Raw genomic sequence first — 24,860 nt, 5'->3', positions numbered from 1 at the left:
AAAAACACAGGGATATGTCCAATGCGCCAACCACCAACAAAAGAAGATGCTTTTTGACTTGACAATGCCAGAGCTAGAGATAAAAAAAATATAAAAGACGCTCGCATACCAATACCTAGGTAAGTTCATTTGCTCGACTTCTTGGATTTCTTTTCCTTCTTATCGCCCTTTGGAGCAGCCTTTTTCTCAGTCTTCTCCTCAGTAGAAGACTTCTTCACCACCTCAGGCTTCTTCTCTTTCTTTTCCTTCTTGTCTTTCTTCTCGGCTTTGGCTTCAGTGGACTTCTCCTCAACCTCAGCCTTCTTTTCCTTCTTTCCCTTCTTCTCGGCTTGGGCCTCAATCTTCTTCGCTTCAGTCTTCTTTTCTTCCTTCTCCTGGGATGGTTCGGTCGATTCAGACGCCTCATCCTTGTTCTTCTTTGGCTTATTCAAGACTCCCTTGGGGTTAAGACCCTTGCGACGGAGACGGTTACGCTCAGCACGGAGCATGCGCTCAGAGTCAGCCTCGGCATCGAAAGACTCGAAGGCGCCTCCCTCGAGGTCAACGGTGGTACCATCATCGTTAAGGATAGGAGTGCGGTCAATAACCTCGTCTTCAGTGGTACTAGCGCGGCGAGCGGAGTTGGATCCGGTGCTTGTAGCTGTCTTCTCACCTTCCTTAACAACAGGAGTGGGACCAGTCTTCTTCAGCTTGCAGACATAGAAACCGTCGACGTTCTCGCGGTGAGGGAAGTAGCGGCGAGTAAGGGCCATCTTGGCATCGAACTTCTTGCCCATGTAGCTAGTGAAACCGGGGCTACCGAAGCCACCCAGACCTGTGTCGACGATCTTGACGTTGGGACGCTTGCGCAGGACGTACTGCACAACGGCCTCGTTCTCCTCTACAGTCACACTGCAAGTGGAGTAGACGAGGTAGCCACCTGTCTTAGATGAGTGGTCCACTGAGTCGATGGCTGCGAGGAGCAGTTGGCGTTGCATGTGGGGAATGGCCAGGAAATCGCGTTCGTTCTTGGAAGTCTTGACACCTGCATCCTTGGAGATGACACCAGTACCGGTGCAAGGAGCATCGAGAAGTACGCGGTCAAATCCACCCATAGCCTTGGGGAAGGCGGTACGGGCGTCGAGGTGGGTGACAATGCAGTTCTTACAGCCGAGACGGTGAATGTTACCAATCAAACCCTTAGCACGGGGCTTGCTGGCATCGTTGGCGATAACGCATCCAGTATTACGCATCAGCGCAGACATGTAGGTTGTCTTACCACCGGGAGCAGCTGCCATATCAAGGACACGTTCGTTGGGCTGGGGAGCCAATGCCATGACGGGCAGGAAAGAAGAGGCTGCCTGCAGAATGTAGTGACCTGCAAGGTACTCGGGGGTGGCACCAAGAGGAACAGCAGACTCGAAGACCTGCAAACCAACCTTGGACCACTTGCCAACGGGCTCGAGCACAACACCGCGGTTGATGAGGGCTTGGGCGAGGGATCGACGGTTGGTTCGCAGGGTGTTGGTACGGATGACGACCGGACGCGGGGTTTCGTTAGCTTCGAAGAAAGCAAAGGCTTCCATGGGTGTGAACAGGTTCCACAACTTCTCGGCGAGGTATCGGGTATAACCATAGTAAGTGCAAATGTCGTTGAGAACAAGGTCAACGTAGTCGGTACGGGATTTTTCAGGCTGACCGAGACCCTTCAGGTCACCCAGGATACGGATAGTGTCGGTGATACGTTGGCGCAGCAATTGCAGGTCGGGAGCAAGGCCTGGTTGGCCAACCTCGTTGAAAACATCGGGACGATCACCGGAGATATTTGTCTGCATAGCATCCTGCATTTCTTGCTCGGCTTCCTCATCCTCCAGTTGCTTAGCGGCATCAAGCTTACGAGAAAGACCCTCAATGTTGGCAGCAGTAAGTCTCTCTTCGGCATCGGACAGATCCTCATCGTCAGAAAACATGGCCTCGCGCGGGTGATTCTCCTCGTCAGAGTCCATGACTGAATCTTCATCGTTCTCAAGTCCATCGATTTCATCTTGGCTATCGATTGATCCGTCACTAACTCCATCGAGATCGTCAAATTCGTCGTCCAGCATCTCTTCGTCTTCGTCCTCCGAGTCTGACATGGGCACTGGGACAGCCTTCTTCTTTTCCTTCTTTTCCTTCTTTTCAGGGGTCGCCTTCTTCTTCTCAGTCTTTGCAGGAGCACTTGCAGCAGCAGCATTAACCTTGGCCTTCTTGGAAGCGGCCTTCTTGGTTGCAACCTCTTCCTCGGCCTCAGCCCTCCTCCGCTTCTTAGCCTCGACGGCTTTGGCAGCCGATTCCGCCTCACCAGCCTTGCGCTTCTTCATTGCTGCAAACTTGGCCTCATCGAGAGGGGGCGGAGGGCCCTGTTTCTTCATACGACGTCCGACTCCCATTGTGAATGTGAATTTTGGGTGATTGGTTTTCTCTCAGCTTCATCCAACTTTTTTTTAATCTTTTTTCCTCGGCAGCGGTGAATGGCGGCAATAAATTCAAAGGCGGTAAAGCGGGAGCAACAGAATATATTCATGCCTGTTAACCAAGGCACCAATATCAACTGGCCGCTTTAACTAGAGACAAGAACAACGATACGACAAACGAACCCCATTGGAGTATCGATTTTGACGTTCTGTCTCCGCCAATATCTCTACCACCTATCTCTTTCCTATCAATTATTTTACCAAGAATGTCCGAAGTATCATTTGCCAAGTCGTTCTTGTCCGCACTGGACTCACGACCGATCAAGCTACGAGCTGATCATGTCTTCGACCCTCAGCAGGTTGGCCTTCATGTGCCTGTAAGCTAACCACCTGAAGAGCCTCTACAGCTCAATACGCATCCCATATATCCTAACCTCTATAATAAATAGTACACCCTGCCCCGCCTCCAAGCCCCACACCCGGCGATGCCCAAGAAAGTCAAGAAAGCACAAGCTCCAGGCTCATCAAAGTCAATCACCGTTCACATCAAATCAGCCCGAAACCCTGCTCTGGAATTCTCAATTATCAAGGCGCCCCTCTCTACAACAACCATCCAGGATTTGAAGGATGCGGTACGTGAGCGCATCGCCGATTCTCAAGGAAACCCTGTGGCGTTGGATAAGATCAAGATCCTATACCAGCGCAAACCTGTGGGAGGTACTGCAAAAACCATTGCTGAGATTTTGTCCGACGAGCCTGAAATGCTGGCTGGGGGTAAAGGTGTTGAGTTTGGAGTCATGATCATTGGAGGGGCCCAGGTAGTTGAGATTGCGGAGCCTCAACCGGAGGTACCACAGGCTGCAGATATATCGCCGCCCAAGCCTGCTGTTGGGCCTAGTGGTGCTGAGGTTCTACAGACTGAGGCTTTCTGGAATGATCTTCAGGGTTATCTGGAGCAGCGGTTGAAGGATCAAGAGGAAGCGGAGCGTTTGAGTATTCTCTTCAAGGGTGCTTGGAGCTCCAGTCAATAAATTGAGGGCTATAGTACTACAATAATGTATTAATTTACATATTTTATGTTACTTTAATCGTTCATAATTCCCGTGGGAAGTTTCTCAATGTTGTACACAAATATGGGGTCCTTAATAGTGAAAGTGGATATCTTGAAAACAACGCAACTCACGCTCAAAGTACCCATGAAGAAAGCCTCGTGAACCGATTTCGGGGGTCATTAAACCTGAAAATTACGAAGCAGGGGGGAAATGTCGGGTAGGGCTAGGGGATCAAGAACAAGACAAAGCTGAAGTAAAAAATCCGGGGTATGCACCAAGAAGAAATACAGCAAAGATGTGGAAATAAGAAAAGACTTGGTCAGAACGCAGGCCAAGGAATCGTCGCGAAGATGGGCATATTATCAGCGTCAGCGTCATAGAGACGCATGTAGAAGAAGTAAGAAAAACCACATAGAAGAATACATCGTATGCCAATCAGCTGGGACACCATTGCAAATGCTCGAAAAGAACTGGTCCGGCCAATCGCTCATCCGGTTCAATGGAAACATCATGATAAGAATACCCAAGGAATACATACTTTGAAAAGGGGGGAAAAGAATAGAAAAATCATACAGGGGTGTCATCTCATCATTTGGTTCATCGAGAGAAGACCTTAACCACGCCATCTCCGCCACCGCTGACAACCCAGCGGCCATCACGGCTCCAGACAACAGCGCAGACGCCTTCACCACGCATAAGTCGGTGGCTGGTCAATTCCTGACTACAGCTGCGCATCTCGAGATTCCAAAAGCGCAGGCTTGCATCATGACCAGCTGAGACAAGCTCGCGGCCATCCGGAGACAACGACAAAGCGGCAATCGCAGCCGGGTGGGCCAACATCGTGTAAGTGCATTGACCTGAGAAACGTAGTTAGCAAGAAGAATGTACAAATAAAACGAATCCACTTGTACTTACCACTGTTGGCATCGAAGAAGCGAATAAATCGATCTTCATAGCCGCTGATAATCACACCTTCAGCATTACTTGAACCAGTAGCTCCGTGAACCACTTCCTCGTCCGCCATTGTTCGGTTGGGGTCCAAATTAGCAGTTCCATCAAAGCCAATGGTTGAAGTGACGACTGAATTGACGCCGGTTGACGGAGTTCCATCATATGTTTCAAGGCTAGCCATGCCGACAATCTCTTCACCAGTCCTGGTATCATATACAAGGATAGAAGCATCTGTGAATGATACCACAAAGTTAACTCCAGATAATGACAGAGGGCTTATGCAAGTTGGCGAAGGAGAATCACCACCCCGCACAATTTGATGAACAAGGGTGTAGTGGAAGGGAGTTGATGTGGCGACACTTGGCTGGGGAGATGACGGGAAGTTGGACCCAGAAGATATCGAGTTTGCACGTCGGCTTCCACCCTGGCGACGCGATCCTGCTTGGGGTGATGAGACGAGCGGGGGCGCACTAACAGCCCAGATCAAGATGCGACCATCTGCCGCACCGGATGCCAGCAGGATACGGTCTGCACCGCCGTAGTGGCTACATGAGTCGCCAAAGACAGAGCCTGCGGTCCCTGGAAGGACGCAGAGACCCCACACGGCATCTGTGTGACCATCCAGGGTAGCCTTAGGATCAACCCGACCACGTTCCCAGACTCGCACACTAGCATCTTGTCCGCCGGAGAAGACCCATCCATCACCCAGAGCTCGACCGCCGTTAGATATGTTCTGAGAGGGAGAGCAGGCTGCCAATGAGGTGACTGCACCCACATGTCCACGATGAGTAAAGTAGCAAGTGATATCCAAATCATTGCTAGAACTCGGTCCATGGGCCCCGAATGTGCCGTAGGTCGCAGGGATGATCCATCGTTTAATTGTTCCGTCATCACTGCAAGTACAAATTTCGGGCTCCGAGGGACTGCCACCACCAGTGAATATCACTGATCGGATCACATCTAAGTGTCCACGGAGAGCAAATCGAACTTTGAAGTTACCATCTTGTTGACCAAAAGTAGAGGCAGAGTCTCGAGACTCGGATGCACTGTCGCTCTTGCGATATGATCCAGAGCTCTTTCGCCGGTGAGAGATAGATCCGCCTCGAGACGGCGACTTGGATCCTACAAAGTTGGCATTGGGAAAAGCATCAGTGTCGGGACGGTGAGATGGAATGGGTTCGAGAGCTGGTTGCTGCTGCTGCTCCTCAGGTTCATCAAAGTTCCAACCATCCATATCTTCCTTCTTCTCATCGTTCGTATTATGCGGAGAATTCTCTTTAAACCCCGCTTGAGGGCCCTGATTATCGTATGCTGAATGTTGAGTAGAGGCAGGATCATCTGAAAGCCCGTGTTCAAGTGTCTGCGCCTGCTTTCTGTGGTCGACGGCAGTTATGGGGGTTTGTTGGGGCTCCGTCTGTCGCCGATCAACAGTATTCTGGGAGATTGCTTGACCGAACTGATGCTGACCCATTACCATGCCTGGCTTTTCTGCGTACTGGCCGCCTTGTTGGCTGTTCTGTAAGGCCATCTCCCTCTCTTGCAATGCCCGCTCCCTCTCTTGGTATATTTTCTCATTAGCTTTGTGTCGATTGAAGTATGCTTCCTCCAAGTTATGCTGCTCAAGCTGCTGTGACATCTGTTGCGACATATGTTGCGACAGATGGGGGTTGCCATAACCATGGGCCAGATCCGGGTCACTGAGGTCCGGGAGTGGATGAGATGTAGGAATAACATGGTATGCGATTTCTTGCGCGCACTTAGACAAGTAGCCACGAGACTTTTCACGGCCGTCATCAGGGTCGACAGCTTGAGGATTGTGGTGTTCGGATTCTTCTGGGTTTGCACCGGCTCCTAAATTGAAAGAAGAACGTTGTTCTAGAAAAAGTAAAACAAAGATCAATTAGTAATGGTCAAGGGAACGAAGTATTCAGTACAACGCATACCCTTCAGGTAGTTGACACCATCGCGCGCAAGCTCTTTAGGGTCTTTTGGACCCTCGATCTCCTCATTATTAGAGAGCTTTTTCACATTCTCCCGCTCTCGCTTCAATGCAATTTCCATCAACCGAACATGTTTGCCAAGTGATTCGTGTAGACGTTTGCTTGTTCGTAAGTCTCCTTCAAGCCTGCCAATGCGAGATTTCATCTCGGCGCGTTCAATCTCCCAGGCATTACGATCGCGCTCGTGGCGATGCCATTCTGTCTGTAGAAAACGCATAACGCCTGTGAAGTGAGGTCAGTGAGTAATTGATATGAAAGAAACTTGAAAATAACTGACCCTGAAGCGTGTATTCAGTGCCCTGCGTGGGAACACCATTGGCGTGACCCTCGCCCATCGCCCCGGCGATTCCCCCCATACCGCCCATAGGCGATTGGGATGGCCATGACATATTAGCGAAGATAATTTAGTACTCAACTAAGACAGAGCAAGTGGCAGAATCTGTGAGTGTCAAAGCTTGAAACAGACTAAAGGCGACAAGTTTCTTTGGCTTTCTGGTTCTCCTGACCCTGGTAGTATCCACACCGCAGAAAGCGAATCCAGTCTCCCAGGGGGCGACAACAGCAGGGGAACTACGTTCCACGCTGTGTCAGCCAATAAGTAGGAGATATGAAGCCTACACAAAGTGTAAAGAGAAAAGGCCACTGATCTTCTGTAGGAAGTCCGAAGGTGTGTGTCGTTTGTTATGGGCAAGCTGGGTGGCTTTCGGGTGACTTCACTTTGGTTGGTACTCACCGCCTTCTTTATCTGGATGGTCCAGATCTAAATAGCCAACCTCATTTGACAACTTGATCATTTGACAACTTCCAAGTTTTCAGTAAACTGATATTTGATAAAATGATTGAATTTTCTAGGGTGACTGTACTGATCAATGACCATTGCTCAGCAGAACCAGGCTTTTGAGTTTGAACATTCAGTAAAATATATCTATCTGTCCAATTGCTTATTAGGGCACATTTTCGCATGGCGTCAAGTATTATTTACTTTATGAGTTTTTGGCGTTTCTTCAAAAAACTACTAATTCCATCATAGAAGAATAAATCACTGAACATCTTGTCTTTGAAGAAGCCATCCTGGCCGGGTTAATAATATTCCGGGATATGCATTAGTGAACTACATTGAATTCCTAAATCACAACTTCACTTCATAAGCCCCGTTTAACTACTGGAGATGATAATGAAAGGTGAAAGTTGAAGGTTGGAAATCGAAATGCAGTTTTATAAACTTTAGACTTTAAACTCTAAGCTTTAAAGAAAATACAGTATTTAACATTGAAGTGCCGCAGGTACAAGAATTCCATGTCAATTGAATAATAACCTTAGAATTGAAGACCTCCGAAATCCTTTCTACTGCGTTCACTAGGTAAGCAGGGAGATAAAATACCTCATATCATGGATGATGGAGCCCATAAAATAATAATTAAAGTGTAAAGCACTCAGGAAAGCCTTGCAAGCCATTCATCTTGGAAGCCATGATTCACTCTCGTTGCCCTCGATATATGCCAATTTTCATCCTTCAGATTGCCCAGCTGCCTGGCCGATCAATAAGAAATAGCCTCGGTATTTGTCAGTTCCTGCCACTGACAAAGCAAGAATATGGGCATTGCTTTCCTGTCACATACTCAGAACTCCAATTCTTCCACTTCCATACCACAGTCGACGCATGTCTTGACCGGCATACCAGTCTCTTCATTGTCCACTGCTCGGCCCCATTTGTGCACATGTTTTCGGTTACGACTCAGATCATCTCCGAAATTCCCAGAGGCGCCCTCTAGTCTACGTCGATACGCCTCTGTACGGGTACGCTTCTTCAGGTCCTTGAGTTTTCCCTGGAACTTGTCTTCTCGTCGCTTCTTTTTATCATTTTCGCGTTGCTCAAACTCAGCGTCTAGCGCCTCGGCTGAACCCCATTTTCTTTCTGAGAATGCGTATTCCTCGACTTGGTAGCGGAGGAATAGCATCATACTGTTCCATGTAGAGTTGTGCGGATTGGGTCTTTCAAGACGGGGTAAAAGTTCTTCATCACGTAGCTCGGCTGTCAAGTGTCAGTGAAAATTTTTAAAGATAGGTCGAAATATCACCCACGATCTGTTAACAAGTAATCTTCCTTCGCCTCAGTTTTAGTTAGTAGGTTGTACTTATCCGGAAACTTTTCCTTGCAGGAATTGCAAATACAACACTTGAGCTCTGCTTCCCATTTCCAATCAATGTCCACACTACCACATTCGCGACATTTTTTCTGGTTGTTTTTGTCGTCCAAGACACTCAATCCTGGCTCGTAAGGGCCCTGACGGTTCCGCCTGAGAAATTGGTCTAATTGATGTCGCTCCCATTCTTTCTGTGTCATGTGCGCCGGTTTTTTATCATCTTTCCCATCAGAAACATTTAAGGCCTTGTTGAATGGATCGTCCTCTTTTGTCAGGAACCCGCCCTTCGTATCAGTCATCTTACTGAAATCGAAATCCACATATTTTTTTGCGAAGTTACGGGCGGGCTGGATCGTATCCAAAGACCTGCTAGGATCTGGATTCTTGCGGGCATCTCGCAGGGTCGCTGGAGGATTGGAATTAGCGGCTGTCATCGAGTTGAAGGATCGCTTGACTCCTTGTGTGGATGGCGCGGCGGATGTTGAAGCTTTAGCCATTTTAGACTCTCGCTGGTCACGGATAGCTTTTGCTTTGAGGCGATTTAGTTCCTATACGGGAGTGTGAGTAAAAACATGACTGATGCCTGGCTGATTTTCTTAGGCACTTACTATCTTTCGTTTCATCTCAGGTGTAATTGGACCTCGAGGCAGTTTTCCAGGCTGAGCATCCTGCCGCGGAGGATTTGAAGGTCGGTCTGCCATTATTTCAGAAGTATAAAGTTGCTTGATGTGATGACGATTGTAAAAGAGAGAGCGAAAGAGATCATGGGCGATGTTGTCACGTGATCAGTTCACATCGACGTCATTGGTTCATGATAATCGAATTCAATTAGTTGTAAATCTGCGACTACGGCTCTGTAACAAAAGAGCCTGCATCATCGTCGCGTTCCTGACCATATAATATCTCACATACTCCTCCAACCGGAATATCCATGACCGCATCAGTGCCCTCATTCCAAATCTCCCGCCAATTAACCTTGCGATTTTGAGGGCCCATAATCTGGTATGAGGTTGCGCCTGGTTTCATTTTGGTGGCTCCACCTGGTCTTCGGCGGGCTTTTCCATCTATAACAGCGATGTTGGCAACCTCGTCGACAATATTCTCGATACTATTCATTGGGAGAGTCAGGTAGTCGGTGTTGTACGAGGCGAGCGCAATGTAGATGTAGACGATGAACATCACCAGCCAAGATGGAATGGCCAGTGACCACCAGCGATTAGGATAGTAATATATTCCGAGCTGGTGAAGGAACGGGGATGGGAGATACGACCAGAGCAGGTAGATTACTGACACAGCCTTAGATTAGTACAAATGAAGAACGCCGTGGAATGCACTGATCTATAGGTGCTGTATAAGGATGCTGGCAGAGAATTGTACTTACAGAATGCAAGCGAAGAAGCCAGGTAGAGGACAAATCCGTAATACTCATAGGTTGGGACTTTGGGACTGGCGCGGGGGACAGTAGTCGCGCGACGGGCCGACTTGGCCACGGCCGCCTCCGTATCATTTGGTGTTTCGACATCCGAGCTGTCAGGCGTCGTTGGGCGTGATGTAGTTGTAGAGAACGGGGGCCGAAGTAGAGATGTCAAGGAAGGAGATGGTGGCAAAGGCGTGGGTGGGCGATTGTAAAAGGGAGGCGCAAAGGCGTGTAGGGAGCCAGAGGATTGTCTAAATGGGTGATGCCTCTCAATTTCGTCGCCAGAGTCATCCGACTCGGAGTCAGACAGGGATGGGTCTAGAGAATAGTGTGACTGGAAATCGGCATCATCCTCAACTTCAATCTCGTTGTAGCGAGACATTATGCTCTCGTCGTAGCTTTCCGGTGCATCTTCGGGTGAGGCGAGGTGGTCGAGCAACGGGGGAAATGGCTGTTTAGGCTCTAATGGTTTCTCAAAGCTCGTCCGCTTGGTCGCACCTTTCATCCTGGTTATAACTGGTTATAATAGGAGACCTCCGAATGCTTGTTGCGACGCGCACCCTTTTCTGCCGCCCAAATCCTACATAGATCCCCACCGCTTTGTTTTGCATGACTTCCTACGATGTATCGGCTTGAAATTGTTGGAGATGTGGTATGATCATTTGAATTTGATGAACTGTGTATGCTCCAGATTAATCTTCAATCCAGAAGTTGGTTCAAGGTCGTAATCTGAATAGATATGGTTAGGAGGAGATAATGCTGAAATTCGATCCTTACCTAGTAGGCTAGGTAGGACCTGGGTACACTTTCAGTGTTGTGAAGACGTATTAAACCCGCCAAACTTCCTCATAGGAACTCGAATGAACGTGACTAATACATATTGCCCGATTGACCCTACTCAAGACACAATACATCTTTATTGGTCTACTAGACCGTAAAAATCTCCATACAAACTACCGCAGAATGTGGTGCAAAAACGGGTCTATTCGGTCTTCTTGGTGATACACTAATTCAGCTTGTTGATTTGAACATTGTCTGTGAAAAGAAACACGCTACTTCGATTAACTACAGGAAACACAGAAAAAAGGTCGTGTTACCTTTACCCAAAGCCTTCTCAGGAGACAAACTCGAAGCTGTGCAGCAAGCATTCAGAGATGATATAGAGAAGAGATATCCTAGGTTATATACCGATTCGCCCCTATTTGAACCACAATTTTTCGGATATGTACCGATTATGTGCAGTAATTCGGACGAGGCTGAACACGGCTTCGTCCGATTGGAACTTGTCTACATCACCACTGTCACCTGCAATGCAATTTCACCGTGGACGTGGACGGTTGGACAATGTGGAGATAATGACAGTAATTGAGTTCTGAGGAATATGAACAGAGCTAGAACACATCTTTTAATTGGCGCCAGCCACGGCAGTATACCTTTGTTGCCATGAGACAGCAAAGACTCGCTGTGTAGCTAGCCGCAGTGAAGGCAATTAAACCCCAGTACTTCCCATCACATCGGCTGATAATCTCTCCCGCAATAGGAGTTCCGGTAAGGACACTACACAGGATGTGTCAGCTTCACTATTATCTTTGAGAGGTCTGCTCCAGGCCTGGAGGGCTCAAACGAGATAAGGTCTATCAAATACCTTATACTAACGATAGCATATGCAGTTGCATAATATCGACCAAAAGCTTCCAGCTTACATAATTGTCCAATACAAACAGGAGCCAGGCTCACATTGCTCCCGCTAAAGAAGCCAAAGAGAAGCGCAAAGATAGCGATGATTGCCTTGCTAGACCCGGCAGGAAGCCAAAGGCAAACTGTACAAAGAAGGCAACCGAAGAGGGTGATGATCAAAGTGTTGAAGCGACCAATTCGATCAGCACAATAGCCAGGAATCCAACGACCGAATATTGATCCGGCGTTGATTAAAGATAGCAGTAGGAAGGAAAACTGTGACGATTGCCCGTGTGACAAGGCATATGAAATTAGATAGGTGAGCGGAACGAATAGCCCCCATTCCATGAAGAAAATACTCATACTTGCCAGCATGAGGGCCCTATCACAGAATATTGTGAGGTCCGGAAGGATATCTCCTATCGATGCTGTCTTGGAAGGTCTTCGTGCTCGGATGAGTAATATGGCAATGCTAAATGCCACCAAGACAACCAGTGCGATTATGCGAGTGGTCCATGCGAACCCCACTCGAACGACGACATGCTGAAAGAGTAATGGAAAAACCACGCCGCCGAAGGAAGCTCCAGACGATGCAATTCCCGTCGCTAACCCCCTTCTCTTGTTAAAGTAGTGTGCAATAATCGAGATGGCAGGATTAAACGCAAGAGACTGACTGATCCCCCCAGAAGTCCAAAAACAACCATGAAATGTGCATAGGTGGCGCAGAAGCCCAGTAATATCAGGAAAAATATTGTGCCAATACTTCCACATATGATTAAAACGCGTGGACCTTTCGCGTCGAAGATTGGGCCTATTTGAATGCCGCAGAAGAAGGCAAGGAAATTGTAAAGACCAAATATCCAGCCCACTTTTCCAGTAGAATCTTGTCGTAATTCATGGTTTTCCAAATATGCTTGGAAGATACCCACGCTGTTCATTAATCCCATTGTTCCGAAGCAGGCCATCCAGCTTCCGAGGACCACACTCCATGAGGCCCATCCACCTTCTGGATAGTCATCTTCGCTAAGCTCACTTTGATCTGGATTGCTCTGGTCTATCTCCTCTTCATAGGATGATGAGACTGTTCGAGCTGACCCTGTTTGAATTTGGGAACACTTTTTGGATGTATTGGCCATACTTAAAATCAGTGATTACCTATGTATGTATATGGGTTCGAACAGGGTCAGTGCCAATAGGCTTTGAACATTAATGAAAGCTTAAGAAGCCTTTAAAATATAACTAGTAACCTTGCGAAGCTAATCAAGCTTGCGAAGCAAAGTTGTGAAGGGGATATCCCCACTGAGTTGGTCTGTCGGACGACCCGATAATCCACTTTTGCTCCAGTTCTGTCTGATCTTCAAATGTTGAAATAGGGTTAAAATCTCCTGTTCAGGAGATCAATCCATACCTTGCCAAGACTCCCTCGAATATACATATTCTTGGACATAGTACTGATTGCTATGTGTAATATTTCTTTAGGCTACTATGACAAGTTTCAATGTCTGTTTGAATATTTAAAACTCAATATCAGAAGAAGTAGCATAAGTTTCAAGCTTTGTCGAAACCTTACGAATCATGCCTTGAATCTTCTTCGCAGAAGGAAACTTGTTCCCAAACGCCTCTAATATCTCCACAGCAAGCTCTAGATCAGTAGCAGCCCTAGGCTGGTCCAAAACAAGAGATAAATCCTCTTTCTGTGCAATAGAGGTATACATAAGAGAAAGAGAAGAGTTGAAAATAACAACTAGATTGAGCCAATTATATGCAAACCTGCGCTGGCGGTGCAGATTAGCTGCCTGTCGAATCGCCATGGCTGAGGCTTCCGCGAGAATTTTCATCCTGAATGGTTCCATGTTCGGACTGAGAGGCGATGGGCGGTATAATGTTATAATGTGGGTATAATAGTTGAGATCGAACCAGCTGGTGCATAGGTGCGGTACTTTCGATTGCAGGTCGGGTAGCGGGAATGGCATGCTCCGGCGCCAATCGAGAAGTCGTTTGTGAATGGCTTTTATTGTTTCTTCGCGTTGTTCTGCTGTCATATTTTGGCTGTATTTGGGGGAATGTACTTGGCTTCCAATATCACTGGCAATTCGTCGGAGGGCTAGGATGTGGAGGGGAACTGCCATTGTGGACGGCTCCATTGTAGACGAGGAAACGATGCCTTCTGGTTTTATATTGACATCTTCAGCATCGGAGAATGGCTATTATAGCAGTCAGAATCGAGAAACGTCACGGGAAGCGGTAAATCAGACCTCGACGGTGATATCACCATCTTGGATGGCAAAGGGCCTCCCGAGAGCTAAAGACACGACACGGTCCATCATGTAAAGCGAGAAGAAAATTCGTTTTTGCTGTTCAGCGGCATCCACCGCCATCGACTCGTACGATTCGGCTGCATGGAGACCCATGCCTGTTGCCATACGAGCTGCAACGCCCACCAAGAACCATGTATCTGCAAAATGTTTAATAAGGAAAATACTGTACACCGGGCCAGGCAGAAACTTACTGGGCCCAATCTTGTTGAAAAATGAGTAGGAAACTTGGAGCATCAATACCTCCAAGCCAGCCTGCTTTGAGTAAGTATTGTGAGCTCACAACAAGAATCTGTATAAATCTTACCAAGTCACCACACTCCATAGCTGCCTCGAAGTATGTCATAGCTTTATTAAAGAATCGCACAGGCTCCGTTTCATCCATTAGAGAAACCGAGCAGTACGTCGTTGAACCAATTGCCAAGACCATCCATATTCTGAATTGCCATAAAGATGACTGTGCAAGTGGATTCGAAGGATCGGCATACACTCTCCAAAGCACAGATTCAAATTCGCTTTTTCGAATGATCGGATAGAGTGTGTGGGAATGAGCGAAGTAGAAGCTGAGAATATAGTTGATGTGGGGGACTTCCAGCAAGGCGAGACCGATGGAATCTTCATAGTCTTCAACCGCTGGTGTTCCGAAGATGTTATTTATTGGTAAAGGACTGGTCACAGATGGGTTCATCTCGAAGAAAATGGGGCTGAAAGAAGTGTGATCGGCATCAGGTTCGTGATGGGGTTGGTGTTGGTTCCCATTGATCTCCTCGTCAAACATGAACCCATCTTGGTCCGGCGATAGACGCTGAAGAACCGTTTGAGTGAGCTTCGCTAGGGAAAGCCCTGAAGAAGGTCCTAAGTATCTCTCTGCTGCTGCCTCTAGGGACAGGAGCCTCAACTCCTCGGCCAAATCTTCAGATCTTGGCCCTGTAATGAGGTGCTTGGGAGAGGGTAGAGCAGCAAATTCTGAGACCGTATTCTTCCCATGTCGCAGGGACATGTGGTTTCCATTGCCATCAGAGTGAAGGAACTCATCTCCTAGAGGAATGTGCGTATCATCGCTCCAAGAATATACCAGATTGTCCTGTGAGGTTTGTGGAGTTAATGAAACGACAAGCTGCTCCTCAAGCTCCTTGACTCTTCGTTCCAAGCTGCGCACGTATCTACCAACTGTTAATTAAGAGGGAAAAAATGAAGTGGGTGGCTACGAACTTACGCGATCGGATATGATGCGACTTGAGTCTCGTCATCTAAAAAGCTGCATGTCACTTTGGCATGTTGGCAGGCTTGACATTGCGGAAGTGTCTTATCACAACGCTTCTTCCTCCTATGACAGCGTTTACAAGAATTCTCTGCTCTCGCAGCTGGTTCATGCATAGTAATACTAGATGATTGAACATTGAGGAGACAAAGTACAGAAGGGAATAGAGACAGAGATAAGCCTAACTGTTCTTGGCCATACTTATCGCGCTTATCTAAAGGATGATATTATGTCACGATTGACTTATTCAACCCGAGTTCATGCAACAGACCTTGAAGCTTCAATACATTTGATCCTTATGTTATTTTTTGTTCTTACTGTCACAACTTACGCTGAGACGATGGCTTCTCCTCAAGGAGAATGACATTCAGAGAGAAGAACTTGACTTGGCTGTGGGAGGCTGCGGGGAAGTACTAGACCCAACTAAGGGGCTAATTCAATCCTTTGTCTCCACTCCATGGTATTACTAAGTTATCTAGTGATTCAAGTGATTATCTACTGAGTGGGAGATCTTTGCCTGACTGAAGGTTTAAAAGCGTTGCGCCTTGTTCAGATCCCCGACTTAAGCAGCGTCATGCTCAGTGTCAACGATAGCCTTCGGGAATATCAAAGTATTGGTTCTGAACTCACTGAGCTTAAGACCGATGAAAACCAGTAAATTGAATTTCAATGACTAACATTAAAACCAAGATTAAAGACTGAAGATTGAGGATCAAATATGGAAGTTGGCAAGTCGATGATTTTCTAACTAATCGGTGTTGCCGCTAGGGGTCTGGACATATCGGAGAATCCGCCCTATTTTTGCATGGCATATTTTCTATATAAAGAGACTCAGGGAACAGATGGCATCCATTTCTCAGTTAACAGAACTGAGTCATATCACTCCAAAGACTGAAGTTCTATAATACCTACTTACATCATGTCCTCCAGCAGCCAATCCTTCCTCCTCGACCCCGAAAAGCCTACGGGAGCCATGCGATACAGCCATGCGCGAGTAGTGCAGCCTTCAACTCACCACACAATCTACGTCTCTGGCATTGCCGCAGTAAGCCCAGATGGAACCTATGAGGGAGTCATCGAGCATGCAGATGGAACCTTCACAGCCGATGTACGACAACAAACAGCGGCCGTCTTGCGTCGCATCGAAAGCATTATCAAAGGCGCGTCAAATGGCAAAGCAAATCTATACAACATTGTCGATGCGACCGTTTATATCTTGGATATGAAGACCCAATATGCCGGCATGAATGAGGAATGGAACAAGATCTGGTCCGATCGTGCAAGTGCTCCTAGTCGGGCTACTATTGGAGTTAGAGAACTCCCGGATCCTCGTTTTATGGTGGAAATTAAAGTGATTGCGATATTTGAAGCATGAATCAGGATGTATTGTTCAATTGATATGTGTATAGAAACTTTCAAGTATACGAGCACCTACTAGGGATCCAACTCCTAAATTTATTAGGAATCTTAGAACTTGCATGGACACCTTTGTCGGATGCCCCGAAACGAAGTATACTAAATGGGCCCACGCAGTACTAAAGTACCTTTGGATTTTGAAGAAGCCTAGAACAACTTTCTTACCTACATTTACTCTCATTGAACATCTCACCGGCAGAATGTCTTCTAGCCATGATAATACTGGCCTGCAATATTATGATCTGCAAAACTTCACCTTTCAAAACGGAGTGACTCTCCCAAATGTACGAATTGCCTATCGAGACTTCAACCCCACCAGCCAAAAGACAGCTGTGATACACACATGCTTCCTCGGCCGAATCAACAACACATTGAACTTTAAAACAGGAGTACTGAAGACCTACCGAGTAATTGTGATTGCACTGTTTGGTAATGGCGAATCCTCAAGTCCTTCCACCCAGACAGACTTCCCCAGTGTCCTAGACTACCAAGATTGCGTGAAAGCCCAGTATAAACTGATCACGGAGCACCTCAAACTCCTATCACTGGATGTAATGCTCGGATTCTCCATGGGAGGACAATGCACCTACCACTGGACAGCCATGTACCCGGAAGTGGTGAAGAACGCAGTGATTATATGCTCATCGGCCAAAACAAGTCTACATAACCGGCAATTCCTAGAGGGACCGAAAGCCGCACTTGAGAATTCAGTCGACTACAATAGTGAATCATGGACTGTTCACAAGCAACCTCCACTTAGAGGACTGCATGCATTTGCCAGGGCATACTCCGCATGGCTCACGAGTGCGGAATGGTTTGAAGAGCAGCTATTCCAGAAGGGGGGCTTCAACACTTTGGGCGAATGGTCTGAGAGTCGCGAGCTTATGTATGATAGTTGGCATCCCGAGAACCTACTTGTCATGGCTAGAATGTGGCAACGGTCGGATATCGGGTTATCTGTCCCAGATCGTGACGGCGTTCGTATCGATGAAGCTCTGAGCAGCTTGAAAAGTAGGGTTCTTCTCATGCCTTGTCAGACGGATCAATACTTCAAGTGGGAGGCTAGTGAGAAGGAGGCATCCTTCTTGAAATATGGGCAGTTGGCTGTGATACCCTCCATTTGGGGGCATGTTGCTGGAGGAGGTGGCAACCCAGGGGACATTGAATGGATGGATCGCAGGATTGACGAGTTCTTGAATTAATTCTAAGTATTATTCTAAGGATATCTTCTTATGTGCTTTGAACAATTGAGAACGTTATAACTACGAAAGAGGTCGACGAAGGCTTGATCTCATTAATCAAGTTGATCAAAACTTGAAAAGAGAACTAGCTAGGTTATCGAGGTAGATGCAAGTCAATGATAACGACTTAGATACCCTTACAAATTCCTAGTCAATTTTGTAGGTTATAAATAGTGATACAGCACTATCTATGAACTTGAGTCGTATCGGTGCCCCCGCACAGCAGTCGGCAGCCCCGAACTGGAACCAACCTAGATAATGAGCTCTTGTATCTTAGACTCAAAATATCCACCATAACAGTATACAATAGTATCATTAATCACTCGATCATTGCAAGTCCCAGCTCAACTTTCTACAATGTCGGTAGCATTCTTAGCGGATAAGACTCAGTATGTGCGAATCTCTAGAACATGACAATTGCTGACCGATAAGATCCAATATCTCAGTCAATGACCTGCAAGATGCAGCATCAAGTTTAGGGTTCAAGATTCCAGAAGAGGATGCCGAAGATTATCTGGTTCTGCTTCAATCCGTAGAAGCTATAATGAGACAAGTAAAGAGTGAAGACGATTACATCCATCCCGCGCTGTCACCTGTACCCACCATTAACCCGAGGGTATACTGGGAGCCCGAAGATGTCAGTAACCCTCTCAATGCATGGCGACACCGCTGTGAATTTGCAGCAGCGAGTCCGACAACCGACTTACTCCGCGGCAAGACTATCGCCATCAAAGACAATATCTCACTTGGGGGCATTCCCACAACAGTTGGGACCTTTACCGAGATTCTATGTAAAAATGGCAATCTTTCCATCTCGCCTATTGATGCTTCTGTAGTCTCGCGGGTGCTTCAAGCGGGAGCAATCATTAAAGGATCCTCCACTTGCGAGAATTATTGCGCTTCGCCGCTTTCTTACAGCGCAGCTAGTGGTCCTGTTCACAATGCCCGGATGAAAGGCTATACTTCAGGTGGGAGTAGTAGTGGCTCTGCTACCCTTGTAGCTGCCACTACTGTGCATCAGGAGAAAGGGACTTCGTTTGGAGAAACGGTTGATATCGCGATTGGCGGAGATCAGGCTGGTTCGGTGCGAATTCCTGCTTCATATAGCGGTATCTATGGCATGAAGCCAACGTACGGCCTCATTCCGTACACTGGAGCTGTACCTCTGGCGCCTATGATAGACCATCTGGGCCCGCTGGCTGCGACTCTGGAAGATATTGCATTGTTACTGCAAGTCATGGCAGGGTACGACGGGATCGACCCACGCATGACACCTGAATCACCGCTGCGACACCAAGTGGAAGACTATCCACAAATTCTCGCAGAATTTAAAAATCATAAGGAAGTTCGAAGACTAGGCTCTGGGTTGAAGATTGGGTTACTGACCGAGTCCTTTGACATCCTTGGGCTTTCAGATGAAGTTCGGGACACAGTGCGTCACTCAGCCAGAACGTATTTCGAAGCTGCAGGAGCAGAAGTAGTGGAAGTCTCTGTTCCAATGCATCGACAAGGAACTTCTATTTGGACCGCTTCTACCAGAATGTCAATGTCAGAATGGGCATGTCAAGGAAAGACGTCCGGATTTTTATCTTTTCTACCACCGCACATCCAAGCTCGATGGCCCCCAGATCAAAGGATGTATGAGTTACTCACAGCGACAAATCCAGCTGCAATGAATGTCATGCTCAGTGGACCCTTTCTCCAAAAGCACTTTGGTCCCAGCGTTGAGGCCAAAGCTCATCGTAAAGTATTTGAGCTCCGAGCCGCCTATGACCAAGTCTTTACGCAGGTAGATATTCTCGTCACGCCTTGTGCGCCAACTGTTGCGATGCCCCATCCAAAAATGAAGGCTGATGCCGATGGGCCCAGCTCTAGTATCATGGAAAAACTGTCTGTAGCAATCGGGGTCACCACCAATACTGCGCCGTTCAATGTTACTGGGCACCCAGCACTGAATGTACCATGTGGTTTCGGTTCTACTCTCAATGATTCAAGGAAACAATTGCCTATAGGGATGCAACTTGTTGGAAGACGTTGGGAGGATGCAATGGTTCTTAAAGCAGCCACGGTATTTGAAAGAGGACGAGAATTATCTCACAAAGTTGAAATTGAATGAGAAGCTCATGTATTGTATCAAAAGCAAAAGTATTAAGTAACCCCAAAGCCAAAGATAAACACCGCGCGACCTCCAAGAACCTTTTACCCTTCCAAGGTTGGTTTACAAATGTGGCTATAGTGGCCAGCTTTCATCTTATGTTTGTCCTCGAGGAAACTAGTATTTTCTAGGACTATAAAACTACCTAGGTACCTCTACGTAGCAGATTTCCCGACCATAGCCACTCTTTTTTTAGACAACCTAAGACTAGGGAAGAATAGAAAATTCAAATGACCAGTGAAATTAGAGCCAGTACTTAGATTAATTACAAGTCTTTGGGTCATACGCTAGGTTATATCAACGTAAGATCGTCATAGTGTTTAGCAAGGCCACCTTCAGTAGCAGTAATATCAGGTATCATATCCCATGGGCTAGGGAGCTTATCGAAGATATTATTAGTAATTACTATCCATAGGATAGATTCCGCGCTCTTTAAAAACATCTCAAATGATTCATGGAACAAAGATTTTCTGACGTATAGGATAGATTACCCTTAAAAGCTCAGACTTCGTCATAGGCGCGATCATCTATTAACCGATATTTTCTTCTGTTAATCTCTATTAGTATTGAGGAACCCGAGATGTTATCTCCTAAGTAAGGGACTGCGCGATTCCGAAAGTACTCCCAATTATTCACTATGCTTTCCCTTATAGTTTAGTGGTTTTCTTCCGCGCCGAATCAACCTACACGTTCTAACCGTGCTGCCTAGAGCGCGCCCCCTTCTAGTAGGTGAGTGACTTCACACATACGAAAATATCCATCTTAAGGGTAATGCTTGTACTCATCTCTAAATGCTTCGACTAAAAGGCCGTTATGACTTCGCTCTTACGGAGTCATGTGCGAGCTCAACTATATACCTTCAATTTCAATTCTACACTAAACATTGATACAAAGTTGTTGTATAGGGCTATTCACCCGTGACAATCCAATCATAAGGATTACCTGAGATATAACGCTTTCCAAGATCTCTTAAAATGGGTTATCTGATCTTTCAGGTACAGAGATCATTCTAAAATTCAACGTTGTAGAAGAGCCTCTAAACGTGGTCTCGATTCTCTATACTCCCAGTACAGACCTAGGTAATAAACAGCTCCAGAAATTGATCTTTAAGCTTGGAATATCACATCGTACGCGTCTCTGCGTCTGTGTGAAGCCTAAACTGACAGTTTAAGCCTAGTGCATGCGGCGTATGCGCTGTAACACAAGTCTCCAGCCTCCAAACACTACTCCCTTGCATCTTCCATCTTGAGAATCGAACCTCAGAGCGAGAAACTAATATCTTATACCTAGGCCTGGAGGAAGCTTTCAACATCAAACGCTTCCAAAACCTCCCATGAGTCTGTCCAGGTGTTCAGAAATTGATGTGTTGCTAAGTCGTGAGAAATCGGCAGAGATTATCATCAGTCCTTGTTCAGTCCCTGGATGAGTCTTCTGAAACAGATCATTGGTCCCAACCTCCTGGAACATGCAAGAACTAAGATCCATGCGGTCAGAGACAAGCTTGAACTTCCCACGATCATGTGTAGATCAATAGTGGGTAGTTTTGCTTTTTCGGAGGTTAGAACCTGAAAATTATGCCGATTCTTTTTACTGATTCCATTCCACGAATCAATTATCAATGACATGAAGCTTGAACAAGAAAGTTCGAATATTCGAATCAAATCTTCCTGGTACCTGACAAGTTCTTCAACCTTGTCGACTGCAGTCCGCTGTTGGATCAACAAACTGTGTATATTGCCAAGATACAGTGAACCTATCAACTTCAGGGCTGATGTATGTGTATCAAGCATGGAGTGACAGATCAACATCTGTATGATCCACTTTCCTCTTAAAGAAATTATCAATTACTTTTTAGGGTTTGCTTTCTTAGTATGCATTAATAGCCCCTCCTCCCAGTTCCTTTTAATTGAGAACTACCCATGGTCACTATGTCGAATATAACCGTACGTAGAAACGATTCATTCCAGATGGTCAACGCTCATTCAATTAATAGAATCCAAATGATGACCCGAACATCGGTTCTTCACGAGGTGACCCCTCGTCAACAACTAGTTCACTTCTCAGTGGTATCACCGGCTCCTCAGGCGGCTCCTCAGCTTCAGCATTGTATATGACTCTGCTCCCAGCATTGATCTATGCTGCATTCTGGGTCGCTCTCTTTCTCATCTTTCGACGAACTCAGCGCCGATGGTATGCGCCAAGATCTTACCTTCCTGAGCTACATGAGCATCAAAGGACTCCGGAATTGCCCGGTGGCTGGGTTGACTGGGTGGGAACGTTTTTGAAGATCGAAGACAGCCATGTCCTGCACCATTCCTCACTAGACGGCTATCTTTTCTTGAGGTTTTTGCGAGTTCTATGTGCTACGTGCTTCACCGGTTGCTTGATTACTTGGCCTATTCTGTTTCCTATTCATGCTACTGGCGGAAATGGGAACGTCCAGCTGGATATGCTAAGTTTTAGCAATATCAACAATCCCACTAAATACTATGCCAACGCCATTGTGGCACTGATATTTTTTAGTGAGTTGGGCAGATATCATTCTGCACTATCAGACTACTGATCAAACGAGTAGCTTTCGTTTTCTATGTCGTCGTTCGAGAGAGCATGTACTATGCAAACCTACGCCAGGCCTACCTCAACTCCCCATCATATGTGTCCCGCATGTCCTCCAGAACAGTCCTCTTCATGTCAGTTCCACCAGACTATAAAAATGAGAAGAAGCTGCGACAAATCTTTGGAGATACCATTAGTCGCATCTGGATCACCTCGAAATGCGACGAATTGGAGAAGAAAGTGGACCGTCGCGACAAGCTCTCTTACAGACTTGAAACAGCAGAAACAAAGCTCATTCGACGAGCAAACAAAGCGCGCAATAATGCCATAAAAAAATGTGAGTTCTATGCCGACTACTGTCTCCACTGCGAGTCATCTACCCTTACATGCATCCACAAGGTCAAACGACCTATGCACAGATTGAACTTCTTCGGCCAAAAGGTCGACTCCATTAATTGGTACCGAGAGGAGCTAGCCAGAGTGACCGAGGAAGTGAATAGTCTCCAGCAGAAACACCAAGACGGCGAAGCAAAACAGCTTTCAGCACTATTCATCGAGTTCCTGTCCCAGGCCGACGCCCAGATTGCGCTGCAGACACTATCTCACCATCAGCCCTTCCATATGACACCTCGTTTCATCGGAATATCTCCACATGAGATCGTGTGGTCTGCCCTCAATCTGAGCTGGTGGCAGCGCATTGTGCGAAAGTTTGCTGTGCAGGGATTTCTGGCGGCGCTGGTTATTTTCTGGTCTTTCCCAGCTGCATTAGTTGGTACAATTTCCAACATTTCCTATCTGACCAACCTCCTCCCTTTTCTCAAATTTATCGATCGTCTTCCAGATATTATCACTGGGGCTATCGAAGGACTGCTCCCTTCTGCGGCTCTTGTGATGCTGATGTCGCTGGTTCCTATTATCTGTCGAAGTATGTACTCATTTTGCTTTGACATAAACGAGTATACCTAAGTGCTAACCAGTTGCAAAGTTTGTGCCCGACGCGCAGGAGTGCCTTCAACAGCACGAGTCGAACTCTTTACGCAATCAGCCCATTTCGTCTTCCAGGTTGTGCAAGTATTTTTGGTGACTACCATCACATCAGCCGCCTCAGCAGCGACGTCGCAAATCATCAAGGATCCTCTCTCAGTGAAAGACTTGCTGGCCAAGAATCTGCCAAAGTCCTCAAACTTCTACATCTCATACTTCCTGCTGCAGGGGCTGAGTCTGAGCTCTATGGCTCTAGTGCAAATCGCCAGTGCCTTAGTATTTAAATTTGTGACCGCGTTCTTCACCTACTCCCCTCGCCGCTCGTTTCAAAAATGGGGACAGCTCGCTACCCTAAGCTGGGGCAACGTGTTCCCTGTCTTCACCAACATGGGCGTGATTGGTAAGTTTAATTTCTCTATATGGCGTTTACCTTTGGCTAACCTCAACTAGCACTAACTTATTCGTGCATCTCGCCGCTGATCCTGGGCTTTGCCTTCTTCGGCTTATACCTCGTCTACCAAGCATATCGATACAACTTCCTCTATGTCTACGACATCGAGATCGATACCAGGGGTCTAGTCTACCCACGAGCACTACAGCACTTACTAACAGGTCTTTACCTAGCTGAAGTGTGCATGATAGGCCTATTCGCAATAAAAGGAGCCGTGGGTCCGCTCATAATAATGTTGATATTTCTTATCGGCAACGTCCTAGCTCACATTTCCCTTAACGAAGCCCTCGCCCCGCTCAACACCTTCCTTCCTCGATCTCTAGATGCCGAAGAGGAGTATCAACAAGAGAAAGAATATTCCCGGAACGAGATGAACGAACAGCGCCGTCGCTCTAAACGCTTAGCGTTCTGGAGATGGTTCCATCCAAATGTTTACAAGGACTATGCATCACTGCGGCGGAAGGTGCGCCGTAATGGGAGCGGAGTTCAATATACAGCTGAGGAGATGAGAACGGCATACTGGGAGCCGTGTATCTCGTCTCCTGCGCCTACTCTTTGGATTCCACGTGATCAGTGGGGTATCAGTCAACATGAGATTATGAATACTGATCCTGTCATAAGGATAACGGATGAGGGTGCCCATCTTAATGGAAAAAATAATATCGAGTGGGATAGAGATGATCCTCATCTTCCGCTGCGGAATTTGAAGACGATCTACTGATAGCCCTGGCGGTTATCCTTTTGTTGCTTCTTCATACGGGGTTTATGCTGTTATGCGAGCAACGAGATTGAAATTTGATGATATAGA

At 46.8% G+C, this 24,860-nt stretch overlaps 11 protein-coding genes across 11 annotated transcripts; 5 read left to right on the top strand and 6 right to left on the bottom strand.

Moving 5' to 3' along the window:
• Positions 1–125: 125 nt before the first annotated feature.
• On the bottom strand, positions 126–2,408 carry N7495_001393 (rRNA (cytosine-C5-)-methyltransferase NOP2; the record flags this gene model as incomplete). The annotated part of the gene is made up of 1 exon (XM_057204063.1): positions 126–2,408. One exon carries the CDS (start codon positions 2,406–2,408, stop codon positions 126–128), a length of 2,283 nt encoding a protein of 760 aa, XP_057068136.1.
• A 290-nt stretch (positions 2,409–2,698) lies between these two features.
• N7495_001392 (uncharacterized protein) lies at positions 2,699–3,463 on the top strand (the record flags this gene model as incomplete). Its single annotated transcript, XM_057204062.1, has 2 exons — positions 2,699–2,809; positions 2,882–3,463. 2 exons carry the CDS (start codon positions 2,699–2,701, stop codon positions 3,461–3,463), a joined length of 693 nt encoding a protein of 230 aa, XP_057068135.1.
• A 618-nt stretch (positions 3,464–4,081) lies between these two features.
• N7495_001391 (cell differentiation and development protein Fsr1) lies at positions 4,082–6,824 on the bottom strand (the record flags this gene model as incomplete). The annotated part of the gene is made up of 4 exons (XM_057204061.1): positions 4,082–4,341; positions 4,400–6,310; positions 6,379–6,657; positions 6,713–6,824. The coding sequence occupies 4 exons, from the start codon at positions 6,822–6,824 to the stop codon at positions 4,082–4,084; spliced, it is 2,562 nt and encodes an 853-aa protein (XP_057068134.1).
• Positions 6,825–8,054: 1,230 nt separating this feature from the next.
• rad14 (DNA repair protein RAD14) lies at positions 8,055–9,076 on the bottom strand (the record flags this gene model as incomplete). Its single annotated transcript, XM_057204060.1, has 2 exons — positions 8,055–8,397; positions 8,514–9,076. The coding sequence occupies 2 exons, from the start codon at positions 9,074–9,076 to the stop codon at positions 8,055–8,057; spliced, it is 906 nt and encodes a 301-aa protein (XP_057068133.1).
• A 349-nt stretch (positions 9,077–9,425) lies between these two features.
• Positions 9,426–10,501, bottom strand: N7495_001389 (uncharacterized protein; the record flags this gene model as incomplete). Its single annotated transcript, XM_057204059.1, has 2 exons — positions 9,426–9,818; positions 9,914–10,501. The coding sequence occupies 2 exons, from the start codon at positions 10,499–10,501 to the stop codon at positions 9,426–9,428; spliced, it is 981 nt and encodes a 326-aa protein (XP_057068132.1).
• Positions 10,502–11,553: 1,052 nt separating this feature from the next.
• On the bottom strand, positions 11,554–12,809 carry N7495_001388 (uncharacterized protein; the record flags this gene model as incomplete). Its single annotated transcript, XM_057204058.1, has 2 exons — positions 11,554–12,342; positions 12,456–12,809. 2 exons carry the CDS (start codon positions 12,807–12,809, stop codon positions 11,554–11,556), a joined length of 1,143 nt encoding a protein of 380 aa, XP_057068131.1.
• Positions 12,810–13,187: 378 nt separating this feature from the next.
• Positions 13,188–15,238, bottom strand: N7495_001387 (fungal specific transcription factor domain-containing protein; the record flags this gene model as incomplete). The annotated part of the gene is given in 5 exon segments (XM_057204057.1): positions 13,188–13,877; positions 13,929–13,975; positions 14,232–14,280; positions 14,296–15,158; positions 15,205–15,238. 5 exon segments carry the CDS (start codon positions 15,236–15,238, stop codon positions 13,188–13,190), a joined length of 1,683 nt encoding a protein of 560 aa, XP_057068130.1.
• Positions 15,239–16,168: 930 nt separating this feature from the next.
• On the top strand, positions 16,169–16,624 carry N7495_001386 (RidA family protein; the record flags this gene model as incomplete). Its single annotated transcript, XM_057204056.1, has 1 exon — positions 16,169–16,624. The coding sequence occupies one exon, from the start codon at positions 16,169–16,171 to the stop codon at positions 16,622–16,624; it is 456 nt and encodes a 151-aa protein (XP_057068129.1).
• Positions 16,625–16,865: 241 nt separating this feature from the next.
• N7495_001385 (uncharacterized protein) lies at positions 16,866–17,867 on the top strand (the record flags this gene model as incomplete). The annotated part of the gene is made up of 1 exon (XM_057204055.1): positions 16,866–17,867. The coding sequence occupies one exon, from the start codon at positions 16,866–16,868 to the stop codon at positions 17,865–17,867; it is 1,002 nt and encodes a 333-aa protein (XP_057068128.1).
• Positions 17,868–18,263: 396 nt separating this feature from the next.
• N7495_001384 (putative amidase) lies at positions 18,264–20,022 on the top strand (the record flags this gene model as incomplete). Its single annotated transcript, XM_057204054.1, has 2 exons — positions 18,264–18,295; positions 18,339–20,022. The coding sequence occupies 2 exons, from the start codon at positions 18,264–18,266 to the stop codon at positions 20,020–20,022; spliced, it is 1,716 nt and encodes a 571-aa protein (XP_057068127.1).
• Positions 20,023–21,980: 1,958 nt separating this feature from the next.
• N7495_001383 (uncharacterized protein) lies at positions 21,981–24,773 on the top strand (the record flags this gene model as incomplete). Its single annotated transcript, XM_057204053.1, has 5 exons — positions 21,981–22,004; positions 22,055–22,583; positions 22,637–23,542; positions 23,603–24,001; positions 24,052–24,773. 5 exons carry the CDS (start codon positions 21,981–21,983, stop codon positions 24,771–24,773), a joined length of 2,580 nt encoding a protein of 859 aa, XP_057068126.1.
• Between the last annotated feature and the right edge of the window lie 87 nt (positions 24,774–24,860).

Source organism: Penicillium taxi (assembly GCF_028828555.1).
Source record: "Penicillium taxi strain IBT 34144 chromosome Unknown utg000001l_segment0_segment0, whole genome shotgun sequence".
Taxonomy (NCBI): domain Eukaryota; kingdom Fungi; phylum Ascomycota; class Eurotiomycetes; order Eurotiales; family Aspergillaceae; genus Penicillium; species Penicillium taxi.
This window is presented reverse-complemented; position numbering and strand designations above follow the sequence as displayed.